The 23,280-nt window shown below is 36.4% G+C and overlaps 1 protein-coding gene across 1 annotated transcript; it reads left to right on the top strand.

Moving 5' to 3' along the window:
• Nucleotides 1-369: 369 nt before the first annotated feature.
• LOC135213953 (probable 18S rRNA (guanine-N(7))-methyltransferase) lies at nt 370-21,165 on the top strand. Its single transcript, XM_064248036.1, has 5 exons — nt 370-509; nt 1,432-1,610; nt 10,994-11,187; nt 17,803-17,931; nt 20,992-21,165. Exons 2-5 carry the CDS (start codon nt 1,604-1,606, stop codon nt 21,148-21,150), a joined length of 489 nt encoding a protein of 162 aa, XP_064104106.1. The 5' UTR covers nt 370-509; nt 1,432-1,603; the 3' UTR covers nt 21,151-21,165.
• Nucleotides 21,166-23,280: the final 2,115 nt, after the last annotated feature.

The raw sequence follows: 23,280 nt of genomic DNA, 5'->3' as shown, positions 1-23,280 counted from the left end.
CCTGTGGAATTCTTAGTGCATAGACTTCCAGGGTTTCTAGTCTCCCTGTACCACAGTATGTAATGGTGGTGTATGTTTTATTCGCAGCTGGGTATCTGCTTTGAACGTGTGATATATATGATTGATGGGTTTGTGGTGAAATACATTGTATGTTTTAAAAGATCATACAAACTAGTAATTCACAAGTTCTGTTGTTCTAACCTCACTGATTGCTCTTCACTAGCAATGCAGACAACACAAAATGTGAGTACGTATTGACTGTTGTGGACCCTTGTGTATCTGAGTGCACAAAAAACTTCAGTGTCTACTTAGGAACCATACATAAGAGTATTGGTTAGTTTTGAGTGATGGGTTTAAATGCAAAAATCACTCTTTTTTCCAGAAAGTTGAATGTTTTTTAAAAAGTTAAAAGTCGTTTACATATTATTAGATATTGTCGCAAATAATAAAAATCTTTTAACAGTTAATTGTTAATCTCTTCTTTTTCAGTATTCCAAGTACACTCAAAAGTAAGTACGTCTAGTTATATATGACAAGGAATTGTATTTATTTATAACAATCACAAAAAGGGCACTTACTTATGACATATTTGAAGCTATAACTATGAGTATAATGTAGTTGAAAATGTGCTGCAGTCAGTCATATTATACCAACTTCGCAGTCCAGACAGATACCCTGACTTAGTCTTTTGTCCCCCCTTCCCCCCCTCCAAAGAAAGTGGGGAGTAAGTACTGTTCACAACACTTGACACTTGGCTTGCAGACATCCATCCACCAAACCCCTCATATTTCATGAGTCTCCTTATTGGGAACTGCTGCTCTGTAGGATAACCTGAATCATTGTTTCTTTTTCAGCAAGGTTTATGAGCTTTTTTTTATACATATATTAATACTGTACTGACCAGTTTTTACTTGTACTGTCTTTGATAGTAGGTGCTAAGTGTAGGAATTGTGAAAGAAAGTATTTAAATATGTGTTAGGAGAATGTTCATCTTCTCTTTATGGTAAAAAACAAAAAAATAGACTTGCTCCTGGAATCATTACAGACTGTGATGCAGATATGTGATTTATAGGTTTGGATGAAAAACTTATTTTATAAAACCTCGTATATTTGCATCCAATCTTTTTTGCTAGCTGTCAGTCTATATATGAATACAGTGTACTATAATTGACTTCCAAGATATTCTAAAGAGGAATTTCTAAATTTTTTCTAAATCCTTACTAGAAGCAACTTTACTTGATTTTGGACCATTGTATGAAATTGATATATAAAGAATTTACCTTTTAAAAAAAGTTCATTAATATGGCTTCCTGAAATGTCAAGAATATTACTGTATTTGTGTGCTGCTGTAGTCAGAAAAAGTATGAAATTTTTTGGTACTCTGCGTGATTTACCCTTTGAGCCTGATTTTTGTTTCTATCTTTTTTTAAGTACTCGTGTAATCGAAGTCCAAGAAAAATGCTCCGAGAGAGCTCTCGAGTTACTTGCCCTTCCTGATGATACTCCTGCACTTCTCTTGGATCTGGGTTGTGGTTCAGGTCTGTCAGGAGAAATAATAAGTAATCAAGGTCATCTGTGGATTGGCTTAGATATTGCACCTGCTATGTTGGGTAAGTACATATGTACATATATATTCATGTATAGAACTCAGTATAATTTTAGGCACAAAAGTCAGTCAGTCTTGGAAGAGAGGCATTAAGATCTAAGCATGCATTCATTAGACAAACTAAGTAACAAGTGTATTTCATCAGTTTAAATCTTGCATAACATCAGGGATGTTATTCAGGAAAAAAGCTTGATTTTATTCTTTAATAATGTTGCCAGTTAGCAACAGCAACCTCCTTGATAAATTTATGGTTTTGTTCTGGTTTTCACAGTTTCGTATGTCACCAGTACAATTAATGCAGTAGTACCTTTCCTCTTCCATTGGGTATGCTGTATATTTCATAGAATGCTTTGTGTTTAGATATTTCTTTACTCGGAAATTGGAAAGAATTCTCAGCACTAAAGACCAACTTGTATTGAATTCAGGTATTTGTTCAGGGCACAAACCATTGCCTTTCTAGTGAGTACATACTGAGATTCAAACAAAACTTTGTACCTTTGAAGGTGTTTTTACGGACTTAGATAAAGTAAAATAAGAAGACCTTATTCCCTACTTATCTACTTGTGTTCTAGTTATGGATCAACCTAGGTACAATAGACATCTGGTTATTTTAAGTTTGTGAGTGAATAACCAGATGTCATTCCCCATTATTGTTTCATGTGTGTTGCGAGTCCACCATGAAGAATTTATATAATTAAATTGAAGTGCTATCATTGCTTATGTTATCCCCAAAAGACATTTTTATATTCAAATACCTTACTGTGCACATACTTAAATAAATTCAACCACCTCCCAAAATATTCCAAAATTAATGTTACACTTCAATATTTTGTTTTTGTATTTATTTTGTTCAAGTTTCTAGGAAAATAAAACTGCTGCTAATCTGACTCCTTTCACTCTTTCAGTTTTTAATGAATAATAATCTATCGTTTACACTTTTATTCATGATTGGTAAAAGAATTTTACTGCAAGGGATTTTTGGGCTGATATTCATTATTTCATAGCATACGTAGGTTTTTAGATGGATGGAAATTATTTTTCTGCTTCTTCACTTCACTAATTTTATTTCGTTATCCTTCGGCACCTAGCCAAGTTTGAACTGGAAATAATAATTACTGTACAACTACGTAGAGACATTTTTATAACAGTAATTGAAAACTCAAACACATTACAATTAAACTGAAAATTTCCATGTAAGCGGTAAAGTTATTAGATTGAGCAGACGGGTATAAAATTGTTTTAACTCTGGACTGAAATGTTATTTGCTTTTTTCAAATTTTTTATACCCTGTCAGCATAACATATATATTTTGAGAACTACTGCATTAATAAACATTTGTAGAGAAAATGTTGCCCATGTAGTATAGGTATTTACATAGGAAAAAGCTTCAAGTTTATAGTTGTTGGAAAATACTTAACTGTCTTGTATTCCCAGATATTGATACCTTCAACAGCATTATTTACCTTACTTTAGATATTAACCTTTCCCTTCCAGTTTTTTTTGTTTTCAAAAATATCTTAAAAATTTAGGTTTTTTAATTGTTTATAGTTCTTATGTGTAAGATAATATATAGTGGCTGATTTTTGGTGAAAAATGATTAAAACTTAGGAAAATATTAAACTTTGAAATATGACTTGTTGACATTCCCGAGTTACTCGTAAGTCATAGATTACACTATTGGAATGTAATTTTAAATCATGCGGTATTATAAAGAAGTACATTGAATGTAAGAAAGGCACTGAGAAGAAAATAAAGTTTAGATTCAAGTATCATTAGAAAATTAGTATCTTCTTCATGGTTTAAAAGTTATGAACTTAGAATTGTGCAGGAGCACTGTCTGAATTTGGAAGTTCATACAGTAAACAGGGCCTACCCACAACTATTGACAAAAATGAATACTAAATGCATCGTATAGGAAGAATAAGAATATAGAAAACAGGAATTCACCAAACAATGAGTAAAATCAGGAAGGTAGAAATAACTAGGAATATTTTATGAGTATGAACAAGTATTCTCATGATTATAAGAAGAATACATGGTGGTTAATCGTGAATGTGATTGGGATAATCAGGGATAGGATTAAGCTTTTGATTTCATACTTTGTTGTTTAGCTTCACTTGAGGAGCAATTAATTGATTTTCCATGAAACTTAACTGTAGAGTAAGCATACTTAAATCAAGGTTTCATTTGCTGAGAAACATAAACAATTTATTTTTGGTAGTCCCTGTCTCATCCTCAAGGAGTTACCCTTCCATGGTCTAACCAGAGCTCCATGGTGACCATACTGATGTCAAAAAATTCTCTTTTAGCTGGTCTTGTGGTTGGTTAGTGTCATAATGATAAACATTATAACACTTGATAGAGTATAAATGGACTCAGGATAAGAGGGCACTTTCTCTTATCGTCAGTGAATGCTAAAACTCAGTTGGGGGCTTTTTCAAGTTACACAAATGAAGCAGGATACAAATGGGAACAGCTCTGAAAGGATTCTTAAGTAAAACTCTGACTTTTCTTAACCTACTTTAATAAAATTTATTTTACAGTTTGAAAGCTTTCATCAAAACTTATCCTTTAATACCTAACTAAGCCGAACGTAACATTATGCCAACCACTTAAAACCCTAAACTTAATTCCTCATAATATTAATCTAACTTAAATTTACTTAACTTACCCTTACCACCCAAAGAACCTTAATCTAATATTGGTATCAGTCATTCCTATAAATTTCCCACAACCATCAAAAGAACCTTTGTCTAATTCTAATATAGTACACATCCTAATCCTCAGAATGAAACACTTCCAGTTCGTTGAAAGATAAATCTTCTGAGAAGTCTGCTTGGCATTGTGCAACAAAGATTATTTGAGATCCAAATGTCTTTTTCTCTTTGTCTTTACTTTAAATCGAATTCTGTAAACAACTTCACTGTTGGGCTGATTCACACTGATTCCTCTTTCAGTGTTTTTGAGTTACATGGAATATTTCTCACTCTTCAATCACTTACAAATGTTTTGTATAATCAATTCTTACAGGTGCTAGAATAAATTAGATCCTAGTCACAACTAATTTCCATCCTGAGTCTTCCATATTTCCAATAGAAATGTTTGATAAAATGCCTATTTTTGTCATATGCCCATTTATCCAGTTAATGACCACACAACAGCAAACTATAGAAAATAGTTGCTACGAAGCACAGCAAGCTTTCAATGGTGGGCATCCAGGTGAAAGGATGCCATCCAAGTGAAGGGGAGTGCAACTCACTCTCTCATCCCCGTCTGTCAGACTGCATGAAAGAGAAAAGAAAGATAAACTTTAATCAAACAATTCTTCACCCACAAGTACAACATAAATAAAAAACAGTTTTAAATACAAATCTTAAAAAACTAGTTTCAAAATTGCCTAACCTAATCAAACTAACAACAACATACAAAATAATATAGAAAAAATAAATCAAACATTCATTCACACAACCCCAACTTTTTCACACTACCACACCAGTTTATCTATGTCAAAACCCGTAAGAAGAAGTGGCTGTGTGCGTATGCGCCATCGTATGTTTACATACGACCAAACACGGACCATGAAGCCATTCCTTTCTGTTGGTTAATGCAGGATGATCCCTTACCCAAATCCTATGTTCTTTCGTCAAAGAAGTGCAAGGGTTTTGAGAACTCAACAGCGACTACCAAAAATAGGTTTTTCCCACATCAAAACCTGTTTTTTTTTATAGCGAGTGACTGTCTCGTCCTCAAGAAGCTTTACAAATAAATAACAGGTGACGAAAAGCTCATGAATTTTAGTCCCAACATCCCAAAAACATTTTTGGTCCAGGGTCAAGCCACAAGTTTCAAGGCCCCAGTCTTTATTCTAGGTACCTTTATGTTTGGTAGCAAAGAACAAGAAACTAAGTGTGAACTTATGTTTTTTAGGGTGAAGTTCTGTGGTGACTTCCCTAGGCATGCTAGGTATGGTTGCAGTACTGGTAGTCTTGATTAATGGCGATCCAGTTAAATGGCGCTTGTCTGAAATAGGCGATATATGGCGCCATAAGGGCCGAGTTTCGGTTATTGGCGCCATAAAGTGGCGATGACAGAGTTATGGCACCATAACATACCTAACAGAGGCACCATTAACCAGTTATCAGTACCATTAACCGAAACTTGGCGCCATAAGTGCATCAAATTACTGAGTTTCGATTAATGGCGGATTTTGCTTATCAGCACCCTGCCGAGAATGGAAACCCACCACCCCCATCCCCCCCCCCCCCCCAATAACCAGGGACTGACTGTATTGTCAAACCTTCCCCAGCACCTGGGCTCTTGGAATGGATAAAAACTCCACCCGTAAAGGTCTCAGCTCAGAAAGGAGGATCCGTAAACGGCTTTCCATCCTAATGACTGGGACAAAACAGCAGACAGATTTGGAATTTTTCTCTTTGCGTGTTGTTAAAATAATAGGAACTAATGCCTGTTTGGCTAATATGGGGCTATAGTGAGCCCTGCATATTTGTGCACTCTGGATTTGTGGACTCACATATTCTCAGGTTTCTCTCTGGAACTTACATATATGCCCATTATTTGTAGAAAATTAGCCTATTTGCTGTACTTTTCTATGAGAAATATCCACAAATTCCTGTATTTTTTTATCATAAAATGCACATAAAACTATTTAAAAAACCTGGTATAAACAATTTTTGTGGGTTTCTCTTGTGTTTTAACTAACAAAATAGGCAGTTTTAAGCGTTTTTAAATGGCTTCAACTATTTGCAGATTCTAGCTATCCACGGAGGATCTGGTATGCATCCCTGTGAATATGGGGGGAACACTGTATTAAGTAAGCTTTTCCTTTGAAGGTGAGTAGTTTGCTCAACACCTTTGAAATCTGGAACAATGAAGGGAAAAAATATATCCTCTGTTAGTTCCCGTCTGGTAGGAGGGCACCTCTTGCTGTTGCTTGACTGGTAGTTTGTGGAAGCATGTTGGCTATTTTCTGAAGAGTGGTTGTCTAACTTCCACTTTGTTGAGGCTGTTGTTTTCCTTGAGAGATCCTGCAAAGTGAAATGCAGAAAAGTACCCCATCCTTGCTTGTACCATCGAAGGGTGGCTAGCATAACTATATTGAGAGGAGGTGTGAATCATCCAAACCTCTTAATGTAGGACATTGCAGTCATGTTGTCTAAAACCAACCAAATGTCTCTTCTGGAGATTTGAGTTTTTTTTCTTTCTGTTTTTAGAGAGAGAGAGACAAAAAGACAGCCATTAGCTCCAGGAAATTATGACAATTCCTGAGTAGCTGACCAACTCATACCCCCCAACCTGTCAATGAGGCATCTGTTTGCATTGTCACTCATACAGACTGAGGAATCAGGTTGGCCTGTATTGCCAGAGATTCCCTCCGGGATCAAGACTGAAGTATCTCCCCAACTTTGTAGTCTTGATGAGATCAGTCTCGCATTTTGTTTGTTGCATTCGATAGCTAGAATTTGTTTTCATTCATTTGTTGTAATCTGAGTTCTACTGGATTTATTATTAATGCATCAAACCCAACATACATTCTAGTTGCCATTTGAAAACTGGGCTGTGCAAGGCACGTTTTGAGAACTTGCCCTATTCTGTTCTGAATATGACGGGGAGAGACAATGGACCGTGAAAAGTATCCTAACACAGTTCCAGCTACTGAAAGCGTCTGCTAGGTGTGAGGTAGGATTTTGCCAATTTATCATAAAACCTTTTTGACTGTAGTCAATTGACCACTGCTCTTAGGTTTATCAAGCACACTTTTCTTGTGGGCCCCCAGATAGACCAGTCGTCTAGGTAGGCTACTAGTTTTATTCCTGATTTCTTGAAGAACTGCCGTTACTAATTTTGTCAAATTTCTTAGGGCAATATTTAGCCCACAGGCCATGACTTTGAACCTGTCCATATCTTTCCCTGTCCAAAGTCCCTTCTGGAGCCCTAGGAAGGGACAGAAAGGAAAGTTGAGAAGGATGTGCCAGGGTGCATCTTTCAGACATACATAGTTGTCCAAGCTCCTTTTAGAACAATTGAATGCATTAATGCAACATTAGGTTGCTGGAAATTTTGGCAAACAATGTGCTTGGTCTATGTTGATAGGTCTAGGATCACTTCGTTTGGAGGAATCCTTTTTGGGGACACTTTGAGACGTGGTTGGTGGCGAATATACGCATGTTTCTCTGTGGCTCCCATTAACATGGCCTTTCTGCACATAACCTTCCAGAGAGGGGTCTGATTTTTGGAAGAACCCCTTTACAAGAGGGGAAGGGATGAGACCATTTCCACCCCAGCCCATTTAAAATTAAAGCTGTGTCCCCAAGGGGAAGACTTATATTGCCTGTGGTGTCATTGAAGTTGACCGCCAGCCAAACCATTCCTATTGGCATCCGCCTCTTCCTCTGCCCTTGATAGGCATTCCAATTGTTGCTTTTCTCTTTCCTATAATTTGGACTTTTTGAAAATGATTTTCCCGCTGTTGTTGTTGTCCTTTCGTGAGGTGTCGTCCCTTCTGAACACCTACATGTCTTTGAGGAAAAAACTGCTTGGGTGACTGAAGACTTAGACTTACCTTTTTAAGTGAACCTTTTTAAAAGAGTACTCGCACAATTCTGTTGATGGGCTTGCTTGTTAAGTTTTTAACCAGAACAGACTTCTCAGACAGGTCCTTACAGAAAGGATTGTTATGTAGTAATGAAGTTACTTTGGGAAGTGACTAGTTAGAGCCCTCCAATGTTTCCATTTGCACTTTCATGCACCGCTCTAAAAAGTCACAGAATGTTTGTCATAGGGTTCTCATAAGACTTGGCCACAACAGCATCAATTGTTCTGGAATATTTTGGAAGACATTTGATGGCAACTTCCAGCAAGGTGGTAGAGGTTATAATACTAAAGAGGTGGATTCTAGTATGAAATTCTGCCGAGACGGTCACCTCTGAGATTTTTCTCATAGGGATCCTAAATTGTTGCATAGCTATAAATAAAGGAGGCTTTTCCCTTTCAGAAGGGAGTTTTAGCATTGCCCATTCCTTAGTTGAGTTTCCCAAAACTGGGATGACCGTGGTAAATGGTTTTAACTCTGCCATCATCTGGTGTTTTATGGTGTTTTAATCACTACAAAATTTGGAAAAACTGTCTTCACAAGATTAATCATTTTGAAACTGAAGGGACAGAAGGCTGGGACTCGTTGGTGAGCATCTTTGGTCCTGGTAAAGGGTGTCTTCTGTAGCTTTTAATGTTATAGACACAGGTAAGAAAACCATTTCTGTTAGTGGTGTTTCACATGTACAGCTTCGATCATAGTTTTTCTCTCAATGAGATATTTACTATAGGGAGAGAAAATGCGCACTGACGCATCTAACCAAGGGGTATTATTATCATCAGGGATGAGTACTGGAGCCCCTATCATGTTTTGATTTGAAGTTTTGTATGCAGAACTGACCATTTAGTGCTTTCCAGTCAGATTTCCAACACTAGACCTTATTTGGGCAGCATTTGCATCCTCTCTCATTTCTGGGTTGCAGGATGCAGTATTTTTACACTTTGGAGTGTACTTGACTATCTTCAAATCTTTTTTGGAATCATGGATCATGTCCCTCATACATTGCTGTTCAGTGCCAAGGACATTTCTGATGCTATTCATAATTTCCTTTTGGAATTGATCAAATGCCACAAACTGTGTACATGCAGTCCCCAGTTATCGGAGGACTCGGTTATCAGCAATCCAGTTTTATGGGGCTTGTCTAGAGCCATAAAATTGGCAATTTATGGCACCATAACAGGATGCGTTCCGGTTATCGGCGCTGTAAGGGCTCTTATGGCGCACCATACGTGCCATTATGGCACCATAAATCACTGAGCTTTGGTTAATGGTGGTTTTCACTTATCGGCACACCCCCGGGAACGGAACCTTTGCCATTAACCGGGCACTGTCTATACTGTATGATTGCGCATTTTGACTGAGCTTCAACAACTGAACCGTAACTGTAGAAGTCCTGGGTAAGTTACAATATTCCTCCAAAAATAGTAATTTCAGTCAGTTAGATGGACCCTAGTATCCCATTTGAGGGAAAGATCCTCTTTCATCGATAGCTGCAAAGAGGGATATAATTTCTTCTAGAAGATTTCTTTAATGGTTAGCTGAAATTTGTGTCCCTGATCCATCTGGGTTCAGCAGGGTCATTTCAGTGGCAATGCCCCCTTCATATTCCATAGTAAGAAGGTCTCCCCATGTAAAAATTCCTCTACTTCCTCCGTGAGGTTATCCTGTAAGCTATTGGGGACTGATGTTACTGGATTTTGACCCAAACATATATCTTGATCTGAGAAAAAGGGTTAGAAATCTGCTGCCGGAAAGATATAATATCCCCTTTCCTTACCCTTGATGAACCCTAGGAATCACCGGGACAGCTTAAAATGAACAGTTTCATCTTGAAAACTTGCTGCCAGTATGCTGGCAAAAAAAGCCAGTTTATGTCTATGCACACACAATTAAATCATTGTTCCACAGTCTAGACTAAAAAGAGTTTTAACTGGAACTTAAAATTATGCATTCATTTTTCAGCTTAGATGTTTCCATGACTTCGGTAATGAAATCAATGATTTATGAGCACACAATCATAAATCATAATCCCAGTGTTTGTTGGCGAGAAAAGCCGGGTAACGCTTTTCAAGCACAATTAAATCATTGTTCCAGTCTAAATTAAAACATTTTTAACTGGAGCTCTCAACTTCTAATAAAACTAAATTCTTGGAGCTAGCCTAACGATCATAAATCGTAAGAGGCGCCGACGATTGCAGGCAAAAAAAGCCAATTTACGTTTTAACTGAAACTTTAAATTTTGCACTTTAGTAGAATCAATAAGTGAAGAACAAAATTGATGAGCTTCGGTTTGTTTACTGACCAGAAAAGAAAATGGCTTCATGGTCTGTGTTTGGTTGTATGTAAAAGTATGACGGCGCATAAGGGGATAGCCACTTCATCATGCGGGTTTTGACGTAGATAAACTGGGTTTTAGCTTTTGCTGAGGATAAGAGAAAGTGCCCTTTTATCCTGCGTCCATTTATACTACTCTATCACATTTTATAATGTTTATCATTACAACACAATTCCCAGCCACAAGACCAGCTAAAAGAGAATTCTTTGACATTAGTCTCACCACCATGAAGTTCTGGTTAGACCATGGAAGGGTAAGTCATTTAGGACGAGATAGCATTTACACTGACAAAAATTAAGTCTTTAGATTTTCCCTTTACTTAGCCCAACAGAAAGTTGTGGTGGAAACCATGTCAATTGTATGATAGTTCAGTATATGTGATGGCTTTGTTTCTTACAGAATGATAAGAAATTTGTGATTTATTTATCTTTATTGTTTGCAGATGTTGCTGTTGAGAGAGAACTGGATGGGGACTTGATATTAGCAGACATTGGCCAGGGTATGCCTCTTCGTGCGGGTATGTTTGATGGGGCCATAAGTATATCTGCTGTCCAGTGGTTGTGCTATGCAGATTCAAGACAACATAAGCCTGGCAAGCGATTATATCAACTCTTTATGACCCTTTACGCTTGTTTAGTAAGTTTTATCAGTGCATTTTATCATTGTAACAATAATAATTTGCTTATTTTCTATTATTGCCATCAGATAATTTTATTTTTCATAGAAAAGGTTTTCTACAGATCAGAACATTTTAAATTAAGCTGGTCGAGGGTGGTAGATCTGTGGTGAATTGCTGATAATAAAAGAGAAAAATTATTAAATGATAGGTAAGGGTCAATGTTATAAATACATTTATATTTAATCTGGTAGTGGTAGTTGTTACTAGTATTGGTTTTCATCTTATCTTTTTGTTTTCTTCAGTGATAAATGTGAACATTTATGCCCATCATCTGCACTCTTTTCTTCTATTGCCATCTTTATTTACCCTTATAGCTATTTTAATTAGTGGTATATGTCATGAATCGTAAAATTTTTTATCTCTATTTTTTTATATATGGTTGTGATTGAACAGTATTGTTTTGCTTTTACTTATGCCTTAAATCCTAGTAGGGCAACAGACCAAGTTCTACATAAATGCTAAAATGATTAGAGCAACAGTAAATGGTAATGAATCCTCTCTTGCTCAGAGGAGTCTCTTTCTGGTATTTGGACTTCAGTCAGTATTAGATGTGTATCAAGTGTTCTTTTGACTACCATTTGCTTCACTTTCATTGCTTCAGTGTTGGTTTGTTTCACAAGAAACCCATAACTAAGAATAAGCTTTTTTTTGTGGTCATGAAATCATCTAAACACCACAGTTCCAATAAAATGAAGAAAGATGATGTCTGTATCACTGAACTTGCATGAGTTGACCCTCAGGTTTCAGGCTCAATCACAGTCATTATTCATTCATCCGTAGTGATGAACACTACATCCATATCATAGACCTTGGTGGTGCGTATGACTGCATATTCAATAGGATGCTTGGCAAGACATCCCTTTGGTTCTTATGTAGTGGCACCTCAACTTAGCAGATTTTGTTACTCAGCTGACTCGCCCTAGTCCAATAAGAATTATAAAAATATTTTGTACTTGCCAAGCCAAAGAATTTCAGTAAGTATGATAGTGATATCGGACAGTAGACTGAGTGTTTGTTTGTGCCTTTATGGGTGGAGGATGAATGAACAAACAAGCGTACTCCTGTAGACTGGCGCTTTCCTGGCTGTGGCTTCTGGAGGTGGATGGAACAAGCACACGACCAACACTTTCCTCCATGCGTCATGGTAGAAAGTAATATACACTTACTCTAGCCACCCCCCCCCCCTCTCTCTCTCTCTCTCTCTCTCTCTCTCTCTCTCTCTCTCTTGCATTTTTATTGACATACCTTAGTGCAGAACTGCAGTGTACTGTACTTAATACAATACATTAATGTAGTATTACACTTTTTTCAGTATGTGTGCACAAGTGCAGAATATATGCACACATATGCATGATGTTAGGATAAACTACACACTTACAGTGTGTTTGCTTGCCTCTCTCTCTCTCTCTCTCTCTCTTTAATTTATATTGTAAGGGTTACGTAGACAATAATTTATGCATCTTATAGGCTGTAAGTGAATACAGGTACAAACATGTATTGTTGGAAGTAATTCATTTTGCAGATATATTTCTGAATTTGATTATTAAATAAATCAGTACTTTGAATTAAATTGTAATTACAAAATACCAGTTTGGATAGGCTGTTAATACTTTAAATGGAATTGCTCTAGACTATAAGCTATGAGAGTTGGTCCATGTTACCCTAGTTTGTAGGTTGTATTCCTCTCTTTGTAGCAGATTTCGCTGCCTGTCATAAGTTGAGGTGACAGTGCATAGTGAAATAACTACCATTTAACTGTCAAAGAAATGCTGAATATATAAGTGAATAGTTTTCTCTTGTTTGAGGTAGTTTAGTAATTAAGCCTTTTTTCTTTGTTCATAGTGAAAGCTAATGCTTAATTGCTATCAGGTCTACTTTTAGGTGTTTAGATACTGCATTTACTTTACTTTTGTGAAGTCTTAATGTTAATTGTAGCTAATTAGTAAATGAGCGGCTAGTTAGTGCTGTAGGCTATCCTTTTTAGTTCTCTGCCAACTAAACTTTCTTTGTCATTACTTGAATTAAGGGATTTATGAATTGCTCTTTGCTGTTGCTGCATATTGTGTGTTCTAAACTCATCATATATGCCTTTCTTCTGTGTAATGGGATCCCAGTCTCACTAACTTGCACCACTTATGACATCTAAATAACATTTCATACTTTCATGCAACTGTGAAGTGCCAACATCTTCAGACTGTGCCTCTTGGCATCTAGAAAGATTCCCTGGAAGTGAAGGTTGAGTTATATAGCATTGGAGTCAAAGGGAAGAGCAGACAGTAAAACATCGTAAGACTCCATTAAGGGATTCTAACCATGATACCCTGTATGCAGAGGAGAGGATATCTGGGTGGAAGAATCCTATGATCTACTCAATGAGTACAGAGGATTTTCTTGATTCTCAATTGCTTCTTGACTCCTTGAGTCCATAACCAGTTTCTTGATTCAGGCATAGCCCAGTTTCATCACTGAATTTACACACTTGAGATAGACTGAATTGTTTGTATGTGTGTAAGTCTAGACGTGCAGCAAGTCTGTGCTCTGTGAGTATGGAATTAAAAACTTGAGTGAACTATAGGTTCAATTGTCTGTTGTTTTCCATTCAATTTTCTCTCATCAATCTGTAAGGACATACTGTAGAGTGCTGTTAACTTATTCTCGATGTGTTTTTGGGATTTTGGTTAGATGTTAATTTGGTTTTGTCTGTTACTTTAGATTGCTACGTAGGAAGATGATAACAGATTGTATAGGATATGTAAGGCAACAGTGAAACACCTGTCTACTCATTAGCCTGTGATGCTCACAACATGTGCATCAAATGTAAAGAAGAGATTGCTCTTTCAGTGATTGTTGTGCTTAGTGGCCAGATGATGTTATAAATATTTGAAGAATAAAGAGGGGAGAAGCTGACAAGAAGAGGAAAAGATTGCAAAAAGATTGTTATAAAACTAGTATAGGCAGTAGTGATAGAAGCAAGGACTTATATATTTTTCATGATCTGTCAGAGAGTGGGTTTTCCTTCTCTTCTGGTGTTACTGGTAAACTTTTTCCCTCTATACATTTTTCTATACCACTCAAAGTTCCCTGTATTGTTCAGGATATGAGATATGGAAAATTAAAATTCAACTTATTAACATATTAAGTCTTAGGACTACATTAGAAAATTGAATGGTGTTTACTACCACTGTACGTATTTGTTTTGTTGTCAACAAAAATAAATTTTTTTTTTAGTTTCCCCTTGCAACAAAGTAAAAGCCAATGCCTCCCTCCCTGTTAGCTATCCTTACTGTGGCCTGTGATGCTCCCCCAACTACAACATATTGCCTTTTCAGTTGGTGCAGAGTTTAAAGAGTGCTTAAGTTAGCTCATAAATTGGCCTTTCTTCAAACTAGCCCTTTTGGCTATCCAGAAAGGACGTTAATTTTTAATGAATGGATACCCTCACATGAGTAGTAGTGGCAGGTTTTGGGTGGTAGACGGATTCACTAGTGAGCATCAATATCACACACCATCAATTTGGTGGAATCAGGTGAAAAGAGGTTCCATTACCTCTATAACCCATAAATTCACTAATGACAACTTTTAGACTGGGTGAGATCAACAAAGTAGGCGGCTCATGAGTTAGTCATGATCTTGACTTCAAGGGAGCATGTATCCATTGTTTTGTTTTCCTTAAATTGGCTGACCTCAAAGTTTCCCCAGCCTGGGGTGCTGCATATGTATTTTTTAGCCCAGCTCTTAAGGGTTAAGTGTCGTAGGGAATATTTCAGCTATTTGTAAGCTTTCAAGTCCCAAAAGGAGGGAAGTTGAGGCTATTTTATGCAGTTTCATAAGACCTGGAGGTAGATTGTAGGATGGTGAAGATGTTAAAATAGGGTTACAGCATTCCCTTACTTTCTCAGCCTTCTCTGGTGAGTTCATAAATTTCCCCTCCTACTTCCACAACAAGGAGAACCTCCAAATCTTGTATTGAGAAGTAGATTCTCTTTTAGCAAAAAAAGAATGGAGTTATTCACAGCATTGTCTACAATTGCCTTTTTCTGGTATCAAAAACTTTAGGGGGATGGACACCAGTACTAAATGTCTTCAAACTAAATCTTTTTATTTTCCTGGCTCCATTCTCTATGGAGTTAAGAAGTTCGGTTTTTGTGGTGATCCAGAAGGAAGATTGCTTGATGTCTGTAGACATGCTGGATGCTGGCATCCATATACATACTGATTCATCCTAATTCTAGAAAATATGTACATTTTGTTTGTCATGGCAAATTGTTTCAATTTTAGGTTTTGTTTTTCTGCCTGAGTTCAGCCCCAAATTTTCAGTTGGGTACATGGGCTCACCTGTTGGGCGTCAGGATGCTCGTCTATTTAGACAACTGGCTGATTCCAGTATCCAGTTGAGAGGGAAACGTATGAGGTTAAAAGACATTCTTCTAATATCAGCAAGTCTCATGGGAATATTATTAAATATTCCAAAATCAGAATTGACTTAAACTCAGAAGATTATTTATCTGGGTAATAAGAATTTCTTGGATTTTCTGATGGAAAAGTATAGATCATTTTTCATCATTTCTAGAAGAATTTCTGTCCTTTTCTCACTCTGGAGCCAAAAAGTGGCTGTCTCTGCTGGAGCATATGGCATCCTTTGAGAAGCGGGTGGATTGAAGAGGAGGCCAATCCAACTCTTTCCCAAAAATTAGTGAAAGCAAGAAAAAAATTTAAAACCAGACTCAATGCAAATTTTGGTGTCCAGAGATTTAGAAGTCTCTCTGAGATGGTGAAGCATTGACCTCATCTTTTACAAGATGTCTCCCTCCAGTTGAAGAACCAAGACCTCATATTGGATTCAAACATGTTAAGTGTTTGAATTTTAGCCTAGCCTAACCCCTTTTATTTACACAAATGAATAATCTACCCACCTGTATGCCTTCTCCAACTTCAGTATGCTCCAGAAATCACCTTAGAACAACAGAACAACAAGACTTACGACCCAAAAACTCCTACCAGACAGAAAGCTCTCCCCTACCAACCACACACCACCAGCACGTGCCTTCTACTACCCCGTGTTATTGTTTACAACCCCCCCGACGCTGCTGCCATCTTGTCTATGACGTCACAACACAACTTAAATACATCAACAGACACCTTCTAGAATCAACCATATGCTGTCCATATATAGGACACCCACCATATTTCAGCAATGCATAAAATACCAATAACAATTATACAATATATAATCAAAGTGAAGGTTGGGGAGCAATTGCATCTGAGAGACACATGTCAGGGGTCTTGTTTGTCAAGGAATGGGAGCTCCACATCAATCAACTGCTGAACTGTGCATTCCATAGGATAATTGCTTTACCTCTTCAGGTCTTTCAATTATGTTCCAAGTCTTACCCTTTGCAAGAGCTCTAATCTTCTTAGGTATTTATCTTCAGCCATGTCAGTGGTCATTGATAATTTGTTGGCTGTCCCCCCCACCTTGAACTTGATAGCCACTGAAGAGAAATTACTGTCGTCAGTGCAAACATCCAGTCATTACTGTGAAAGTTTAACCCAGTTTTATCTAGGGAGCTAGTGATAACCCAACCTCTGCCTCCAGGTCCTCCTTTGCTGAAAGAATTGAATCAACCTGAATGTATCACCTATCATGCACCTTCCAACTTTTGTAACATGTGGGCATCAGACCATCGTCCATGATTATTTACCATGGCCTCAGAAAAGGTCTAATGAAAGGACACCATTTTTAGTGCATTTTACATGAAATAATAGCCTTTGGAACCCAGAGTAAACTCCAGTCGCCACAAAACATTTCTTCTAACTTTTAAAAACTCCGATGAGGCACCAAGGAGTTTGCAGCTGAAAGTTCAGTACTGGCACCTCAACTTAATGGATTTCATTTTTTACCAGGTGCATTATTGAGATTCCAAAAACAAAAAAGATTGTGCTTGAGTGTTTTTAGTCTGTAAGTTTAGCGTGCATGATTTATGTTTTCTTTTGTATTAAAAGTTATAAGCCAGTTGAAATGTTCCACAAATAAAGATAAATCTTCACAAGGGACTCTTCTCCTCTTTCTGTATGTATTACTTGAATGCATGAAATCATCATGCTATGTAAGTAGAATTAGGAAGAAAGGCCATGTGTGAGAGGCATCCTCCAAAGTTTTCTGGAAGGTAAGCTGTAATCCATGGGTAGACAACATTAAAGGATTCTTTAATATTTTGTATTTTACTCATGTAATTTTTTATAAAGCTGTTACATGTATAAGAATGGCTTACTGCCAGTTTGTGTAGTGGAATCCTTCCACTGGTGACAGTTTACCTGCATTACTGTCATTTGTCTTTAATTTGATGTTGTTTACCATCAGTTGTACTGGCAGTATGTCTAAGAATGGTGTCAAAAGTTCTTTATTGATCTATATTGATCTGTGATCTACTAATTCATGGATGTATTGAAAAAGAGACAGATTGTTTCAAACTTGGGAATTGCGCTGAAATATTTAAGCCAGATTTATTATGTGCTAAGAAATACTTAAGATTTGTTATTTCATGTTCTACAGTATATAATGTTCTTTGCAGAGTAGGGGAAGTCGTGCAGTATTTCAGTTTTACCCAGAGAATGATGCCCAGGTTGAGTTGATTGTATCCCAGGCTATGCGAGTGGGTTTTACTGGTGGCCTTGTTGTGGATTATCCAAATTCTACTAAGGTAAGAAAAAATTCTGTGTATTTGTTTCATTTTTTTATGATTTGCCTGGGGAGGTAAAAGACTAAACTTGTATATTGATGTGATAGTATTATTTCTAGTGCTCAAGCTGTGTGTGTGATTCACAGCTTTACCATAAAAACTAATTGCTGTAAATTCTTGTTTTTAGCCATAGCACACACAGGTAAATTACCCAGTCATTGCATTACAAAAAGTTATGAGTATAACAATGAAAATACGAACAAATGAATGACAAAGTAGTGTCGCATTTTCTGTAAGAAGAGTACTAGTCAATCGCACAATTTGTCAAAAGAATTTTATACTGTACATGTTTTTGTTCAAAGACATGTCAATCTGACAGTTTTCAAGGTATACTTATCAGTTTTCGTTTCATTTTGCAGCTGAATGATGTGTAAGTGAAATATGAGTAGAAATTATGAGATACAGTGGAACCTCGGTTTTCGTACGCCTCTCATTTCGTACGTTTTGGTTTTCATAGACTTTTTTGTCCGAAATCTTGTCTCGGTTATCGTACGCTTCCTCGGTTTTCGTAAACTCGGTAATGCACCAGTACATGACTGGGCCCCGTATGAAGCACCCAAACAAAGTATCCCGTTTTCTCTCGTGACTCATTCTGGCTTTGTTTCTCGCCTAACAAGCATCTCCGCGCTCGTAGTTCGCATCACGGCACGTGTTTCTTGTGTTTGTGCAATATTTTGCCATAAAACTCATTGCAAAGTAGTCATCATGGGGCCCAAGAAAGGTGCAAATGCCACCCCTTCGGTGAAAAAGACCAGAAGTATGATAGAATTCAAGAAAGAACTTGTAGCGAAGTATGAAAGTGGGACACGTGTAGCTGATCTTGCTGGGATGTATGGTAAGTCAGTGTCGACGATTAGCTCTATCCTAGCAAAAAAGATGAAATCAAGGCAGCTGATGTGTCATTATCTAAACAGAGATTGCAACTAGTGGAAGATGTTGAAAAGCTGTTGTTGGTGTGGATCAATGAAAAACAGTTAGTGGGGGATAGTGTGTCTGAAGCAATCATTTGTGAAAAAGTGAGGATGCTCCATGTTGATTTAAGTAAGAAAATGCCAGCAACAAGTGCTGCTCTTAGTGATTTCAAGGCCAGTAGAGGCTGGTTTGAAGAATTCAGAAAGCGTACGGGCATCCATAGTGCCAGTAAAAAACGAAGTGGGGAAGTAACCTCAGACAGTGCCACTGAAAAAACTTAGAGAAGTAAGCTCAGAAAGGTTCATGACATCTAAAGTCCTTCTGGAGGGAGATTCCCCTTCCAAACAGTAACCTCTCGTCCTCTCTCTCTCCTTTCCGTCTTCCATACGCTTACAAATCTTCCATAAAGGTAAGAGTGATGTTAAATGTTCATTATTCCATTTGATTATTAGTTGTATGATTATTTACTCAGGTTCTTTTCGTTATGTTAAAACTGTTTATTCCCTTGTTTAAAAAATTATTAATTTGTATTTATCTCTTATTCTTTTCTGTATGTAAAACTGTGTTTATTCCCTGTAAAATATATTTTTTAATGCTATTTACATTATTCCTTATGGGAATTATTGATTCTGTTTTTGTCCGTTTCGTATATTGTAGGAGGTTCTGGAACGGATTATGTACAAAAACCGAGGCACCACTATATATATGTGAAGTTTTGCACTTCCCCCAAAAAAATGTTTGTGATAAAATCATTGTTGTAAATCCATGATATACCCAGATAAATTACCTAGTTTTTTTAACCCAAAAAATTGTAATTATAGTAAAAGAATTTTAAAAAATTAATGACAAAGTAGTGTCACGTATTCCTCAAGAAAAGCCAGTCACCCATGTATATGCACGGACAACTCCGTATACTGTAGCACATATATTTTGAATAAGAAATGATTTTTATGTGATACTGCACGGACAACATCCGATATTACATGTTTAGCACCATATATTTTCTGTTCAAAGATGTGTATCTCTGAAAATATTGCATTTGAATGATTACTCTATACAATAGCATAAAAAGGCCCCCAAAATAACTTTATGTAGGTGGAACAATGTGTGGAAATTACGAGATATGAGAAACTTGGCACTTTTCCCCTATGAAAATAAATAATTGCCAAGAAAACTATTTGCAATAAAAATATACTACCCAGATAAATTACATAGTTTTTGCAATGCAAAAGGTGTAATTATGTTTTCTCTCTCTCTCTCTCTCTCTCTCTCTCTCTCTCTCTCTCTCTCTCTCTCTCTCTCTTTAACCACAAAACAAATAAACACGCGTTACATATGTATGAAAAATATCAAGAACACTCACTGAAAATTATCCTCATGTCTTCTGGTTTGTGCAATATTTGTTTTATCTTTTTTGATGTTGGCACAAGTTATCAGTATGTTAAGGACTTAAATTTGGAAGACGTTTTTATCCGACATCGGTAAGCGAAAGGGTTAAAGTCTCCATACATTTGAATGTGTTCCTACACATGCAGCTAGTTATTGGAATGCCAAAGTAACTACATAAATAGACAATTGCCCATCCATATGAATGGTTAATCTTCCTAATTATTGAAGTACTTTTCAATTGTGTCCATGAGATTTACCTTGAGAATTTTCCAGTAAATGACTGATTACAATATTATTGTGTAAAAGATTTACATCAGGTTAGCAGCTGTGGTTTGGAATCAGTTATGATTTTTGAGAAACAAAGATCAACTTTTATCCTAAAATATTAATGCAACACGATATATGTAGTCTTAAGAGCACTTTTACACTTTACCAGTGAGCAATATTAGTAATATATTAACTTCAGGTTACCAGAAGTTCACAACTGTCAAAGTTACCCTTGAAAACCAATTACAGTGAATTTAAAGGGGAATAATATGCATTATATGTGATGGGATATTATGAACTTGTTTAGCTAGGAGTGAATACGTAATAAAGAAACCAGCCACCATTTGTGAGGGAAATTATTTTAATGCATGAATTGTAAAATATTTTTTTATAAATTTACTTTTCATTATGTTTGTGAATATTGCTGTTCACCTCAACTTGGTTTTCCATCAGGCAAAGAAAATCTACCTTGTCTTGATGACTGGAGGCACAACACAACTCCCTAAAGGACTTCAAGAAGAAGGAACAAGTCAAACACAAGCTTTATACCAACGCAGGTATGTTATCCCTCTCTCCCCGTCCTCCCCATCATTGATTCAATACTTAAAGTAGAGTGGGACAGTGACATTTGTCCTGCTCATTACATGAGCCACCATTTTTTCTTTTTTTAGTTTACAACATTCACACTTCATATCTGAAAAATAAGAGTGGATACAGCAGTCCTTTTGTTCACATCAACTATGGCTTCCTCCTAGTTTGCGTGTTGTGTACTTCATTTTCTGTCTTCCTACCAGCATCCATTACACTTTCTCTTATATACCAGTCCAGGTCAACTGCTTCAATTTGTTTTACCCTTCATGTTCATATTTGTTGGTAGATCATCCTGGTTTCTTTTAACCTCTCGACCTTGTCTTGTTCACTATTATTTCCAACTTTCCTCTCTTGTAAACATATCTAACCTTTTTCACCAGTCTCTCTGCCTTCTTTTTAGTTTCCTCAGTTGTCTGTAAATCATCCACTCTGGCTCTATTTGCCACTTATGTATGTTCAGCAATTTTACACCTGCATCTCTTGTCTTTACTCTCGACTTCTTCCATTACGTCACTCATAACGATATTGAGCACTAGTTTCAGACTTATATTTGCTCGAACCAATGATCCTTTTATCAGTTTCTTATCAGAATTTTGCTATAAACCTTCCTGGATATGTATACAGTACTACTAAGTGATGTTATTTTATTCTCATACAATTATTATTAGTTGCCTTTATAATTGGTTACCTTTATAAGTTAGTTCTTCTATTGCCTGAACATTATAGAAAAGTTCAAATATTCATCCCTCTTCCAGTATTCTTCCTTGTTATCACTGGAGTTTCTGTCACCTCCCTATTCTTTTTAATTATTGCCCGTTCATCCACTGTAGTAGTTATATACTTCCATATCATTCTTAAAATTAAATTGAGCCTTCCAATCTAGTATTTCAAGTCGACATCTCTTCTATTCTTCATAAGCAACAATTTCCCTTTTGTTATAAAAAATTATAATTGAATAATTAAACCTTTCTGTACATAGAGTAGGGTCGCCATGCAAATATATACCACTACAAATTCAGAACCTGCAAATCTTACAAATGGAGAATAGTAAGGATGGAACAGAAAGAGTGGTTTGAATGGGATCATTAGCAGCACTCAGGTAGCTGAAAAAGGAGAGCTGAGGAATGTAGACTTAATTTCTACTAGGCAGTCAAACTAGTAATCAGTAGTATGTATTATAAAACAAGGAAGAAAGTTGGAATTGTAATTACTAAAAAGATAAGAATTTTTCTCTAATTGGGAAAAAGTTTGGGTAACTTTTTCCTTTTTAGGAGTATATTTAGTGGTTGCACATGAACAGTAAGGCTCATACTGTAGTTAAACATTTCCAACATTAACATGCCATGAGGTCATGATTGTAGCTTCTAAAGGAGCAATTGCTCCATGGAAATTAAAGGAGAAAGATTCACATTTCAACCCGCTTGGTAACTCTTGCAATATTCTAGCCTGTGTTGTGCAAATGAATAGTTGATTAAGAAATGCAAGTTAGATTTTACAGTAGGTTAAAGGGTCTCAAGTAAAGAAAAAACTTTTCACTTTAATTACTGGAAGACATGGATGGAAAGTAGCCACTTTGTGTATAGACTGATGTCTGACAAGTTTAGAACTACAGCAGTATTGATAGTAGTGGAGGTGGTGGTGGTCTACATATGGTGAAGGCAACATAAAATTAATATCAGAGTTATGCCCTGCAGACTGGAAATATTTCTGGATAATCTGTAATCTTTATTTTTGAATAACATATTTGCAATTAAATTAAAGACATTTATCATATGTTTATTATATTATAACCTGAGCAACTAAATAGAAATTTTACACAATCACACAAATATTTGTTTAGCAAGCACATAAATATTTAGATGTGGTGCTCAGTAGTATTACTACTAATATAAATAATGAGTAAATTCTCTACAAGGAAAGCCAAAAATACAATATAAAACTTTCATGTCACTACATTTCCTCAGTAAAATGTGGAACATATGTAAATAAGGATGAAAAACAAGAAGGAAAGGTTAAGTACTTTGTTTTATGAAAAACAAGAAGGAAAGACTACTTGGTTACTTTAAATAAATACATACAAGAAATAAAATAAGACTGACTTTCTCAGATTGAGACAGCAAACTATAATTGTGAAATGAGTCTGAAGATTTC

Source organism: Macrobrachium nipponense, chromosome 43, assembly GCF_015104395.2.
Source record: "Macrobrachium nipponense isolate FS-2020 chromosome 43, ASM1510439v2, whole genome shotgun sequence".
NCBI lineage: Eukaryota > Metazoa > Arthropoda > Malacostraca > Decapoda > Palaemonidae > Macrobrachium > Macrobrachium nipponense.
Note: the sequence above shows the minus strand (reverse complement) of the source record. Positions and strands in the feature narration are given on the sequence as shown.